At 36.5% G+C, this 3,644-nt stretch overlaps 1 protein-coding gene across 1 annotated transcript; it reads left to right on the forward strand.

The window, feature by feature from the left end:
- Nucleotides 1–807: 807 nt before the first annotated feature.
- On the forward strand, nucleotides 808–3,073 carry NPVF (neuropeptide VF precursor; the record flags this gene model as incomplete). Its single annotated transcript, XM_082044602.1, has 2 exons — nucleotides 808–948; nucleotides 2,654–3,073. 2 exons carry the CDS (start codon nucleotides 808–810, stop codon nucleotides 3,071–3,073), a joined length of 561 nt encoding a protein of 186 aa, XP_081900728.1.
- Nucleotides 3,074–3,644: the final 571 nt, after the last annotated feature.

Genomic DNA, 3,644 nt, shown 5'->3' on the forward strand with positions numbered 1-3,644 from the left:
ATTTTAGTGTGTGATCTGACCCACCCTGGGACAGAACATGCACGGGCAGCCCGGTGCTTTCACTGTGCACAGCAAAGTGCAGATGCCTTTTTAAAAACCACTGTTGGAAATTTGGCCTTAAGAATATAGATCTAACATGACCTTTGAAATTTCTAAAACCTTAACTGATAAGCATGTTTTTAAAAGCACGTTCCTAACTCAGTCTGAACATGAATTAACATGCTTAACTTAGAGCATAGACACTATGTACGTCAATAGATCTCATTGATTCATAACATCTCTTATGACCTGATCAACAACTTCAATAGACAGCACTTGATTTCAATGGGCCAAATGTCCCTATTTGTACATAACTATGAACAAGCATTATATGATCCAAAATATGATCCATTTAAGCCGAAGAATACAAACATGGAGAAAGCATCTTTCGTAGTCATTCTGGGAACACTAATACAAAAGAAAGAAACAAGGTGTTTTTGTGTACTAGTGATGGAGCATTGTGGTTGTTCTGAGACCATACTGTTATGGCTCTCAAATGTAGCTAATTAGGACATATTTCACAGGAAGAAAATATTTGTGAAGTCAGCGTGTCCCTAATAAGAAGCTCTGTTGGTTAAAAAACTTCACGAAAGAGATTCCTAACGTTCTTCAAATATATTCAAATTACTTCCCTAATTATTATTAAGAACTGAAGCTTTTGAGACTGATGTCATAGGGAACGAAACCTTTTTGTTTTCTGATCATATAAAATGATGACAGTTTTCTGTACAGATTCTGAGCTCCCTAAGTAAGCTTAATTTGAGAAAAATGAGATTCATTTCAACCAAAGAGTTTATTCTATTTGCTTTAGCTACAGTGGTCTTTCTAACATCAAATAGTATGTGCCTAGATGAACTGATGAAGTCCAGTCTGGAAAGCAGAGAAGACGATGATGATAAATATTATGAGGTAAGATCTGTATGTACTACTATGATTTTATTTGGGGGAACTGTGGGTCAGATCTTGAGCACTTTTAATTTTTTTGGCAAAGGCTCTCCTAACTTCATTGCACAGTATTCAGCATTACAGCACTAGCAGTATGAAAAAGGCTTGCTGAAAGAATTTTCAGTAAATTCACTTGCTTGGACACACATACTGTGTAAATCAATTCATGTTTCAATTTTCTTGCAATACAGCTTTTCGATTCAGTTGAGAATTTTTCTGAGATGTTTCTTACTTATGCAGTGGGGCCTCAATTAACATTCCTGTCAGGCATTTTATGCACATAATATAACAGATATATTATTAATCCAAAATTAATAAAGGCATGCTTGTAATACTCAAAAAATAATGACAAACAGAGAACATTATAAATCTAATATAGTTAATAGTCTAAAAATTTTACTCTGGAAATTGACTATAAAAATATCTTTGCAGGTTTGCACATTTATTATGTCTCAATAGATGACAAATCAAATTTGCACAGTTCATCTGTATAACTTTTCTTGTCTGCCCTGCAAATACTCCCTGGGAAACGAGAGCCAACCTTTCTTTTTGACTCATCATCACTGGTGTAATAAAGATATTTCAAACCAAAATACAATTTAATTATGCTAGTGAAACCCTCTGGTCTTCAGCTCCCTGTCTTTTACATAGATCAGAAGGAATGTGCAGGTGCAATCAGAGGGTTAGTTCATTCTATGTTTTAATAATGCAGTATGAACTAAAATGGTTCATTCCCCTTCTCTCTCCCAGTAGCCAGAGAAGCTCCTGGGGAAGCCACTAAATGGGGATAAGGAACTGAAATTAGGATTAGTAGCATTTGTGTCTTTAACTGAAATTAAAAAAAACACATATTTGTACATATTTTTCAGGCAAAAGCTGCCCTTTACATCATGAGGCAGGCAATATACCAGGCTCAGCTCTTCACTGCATGCCAGCATAGACACAGAAAGAAGGTTCTGTGCTGGTTACACAAAAATTAGGAGCCCAGGAGCTTCTAAGGCATCTTGCGTGCTAGTGGAGGACTAAAGCAATTTAAAGCTCAAGGCAATCTCTATGCTGCAAGGCCAGAACAGGCCTGATGTAAACTTGGGCCAAACACATTCATTTCCCTGGCTATTAGCCCAGCAGAATATTGGGTCAAAAGCATCCACCCAACGCTTAGGGAGAAATGAGCTGCACGTTCATGTACCTTGGCCCATACTCCTGTTCATACAGACCAGATGACTAAGAGGCAGAGTCTGTATCAAGTCATTAAATACAGTCAGCATCTTCCCCTCCAGGCAGCTTCAGCTGGTGACATTAGCAAACACAGACCTGGCAATGACTCCTGTCCACACTTCACTGATGGCACAGGTACTGGCACTCATGTCCAGAAATACTTTCAATTGACACCATTTGAACAATTGCGGATACTGATATGGAGACGTGTTCTTGTGGTCAGTGTACTGAAAAGGTAAGCAGGGCAGTGTCAGCCTATGAGGTAATCCATATGAAGTAGCTCACACTACAATGGAGTTTAGCAAACACAGGTAAAAAGCATTAAATATCCAAAAAAGAGTGTTACCCAGAAGCTTTTAAGGAGATATGAAAATGAATGCTTTGTGTGATTGGTAGCTGGAGTAATGCCCTACAAAATGTTAGCATCCTTTTTTTAATTATTTTTCTTTAGATTAAAGATAATATCTTGGAAGAAAAGCAGAGAAGTCTCAATTTTGAAGAAATGAAAGACTGGGGATCAAAAAATAACATTAAAATGAACCCTACTACAGTAAACAAGATGCCAAATTCAGTTGCTAATTTGCCTCTTAGGTTTGGGAGAAATTATCCAGAAGAAAGAAGTATTAAACCAATTCCCAATTTGCCTCTGAGATTTGGAAGAGCTTTTGGAGAGAACATACCTAGCCATGCTCCAAAGGTATCACACAGGCTTGGAAGATCTCCACGTGTTAAGAGTTCTGGTCATTCCCTTCTAAATTTGCCACAGAGATTTGGGAAGTCACTCTCCATCTTTCTGCCTCAAGATGTTCAGGAATCTGAACCAGGTAATACTCCACAAGCGTTCAAGCCATATATTGAAAATGCATATTAAATCAGGTTAGCGATGATCCAATACAACCAGACTTCCTCAAGGGATATTCCCTGAGCATTTCAACATGAGTCCAGTTTGCCAAAAGAAAGATTTGCAGTTCATCAAATCAAAAAGTCTCAACACTAGAACTAGCACAGAATCTCTTTATGAAATATTTTCTAATGAGAAGATGCCAAGTAGCCAATGCCAAAAATATTCATATGATAAGATTAGGCTTGACAACAATTTTTTAGATCAGGTTTCATTCTGAAAAGTTTAAAGCTTTGGAGAAAAACATTCAGAGTCATTAAAATATCCCATTTCAGGACTACAAAATGACCAAACACAACTACCTAAAAATTACTCTTCCATTTTCTAAATTTATGCAAATTAGAGTTAAAAGACAAAATTCCAACCTGAATCGTAGCATTTTGAAAATGCTGTTTTTTTCATTCAAACTTTTTTTTTTTTTCCAGATTATCTTACTGAGATGTTTGTGATTTGATTTTTCATTCCAAGTTAAGATGGAATATTTTTTTGACATCTCAGTAATTTTTTCAGGATGGGAAAAATATTTCCTGCCCATTACTAA

Source organism: Streptopelia decaocto (genome assembly GCF_964273445.1).
Source record: "Streptopelia decaocto genome assembly, chromosome: 2".
Taxonomy (NCBI): domain Eukaryota; kingdom Metazoa; phylum Chordata; class Aves; order Columbiformes; family Columbidae; genus Streptopelia; species Streptopelia decaocto.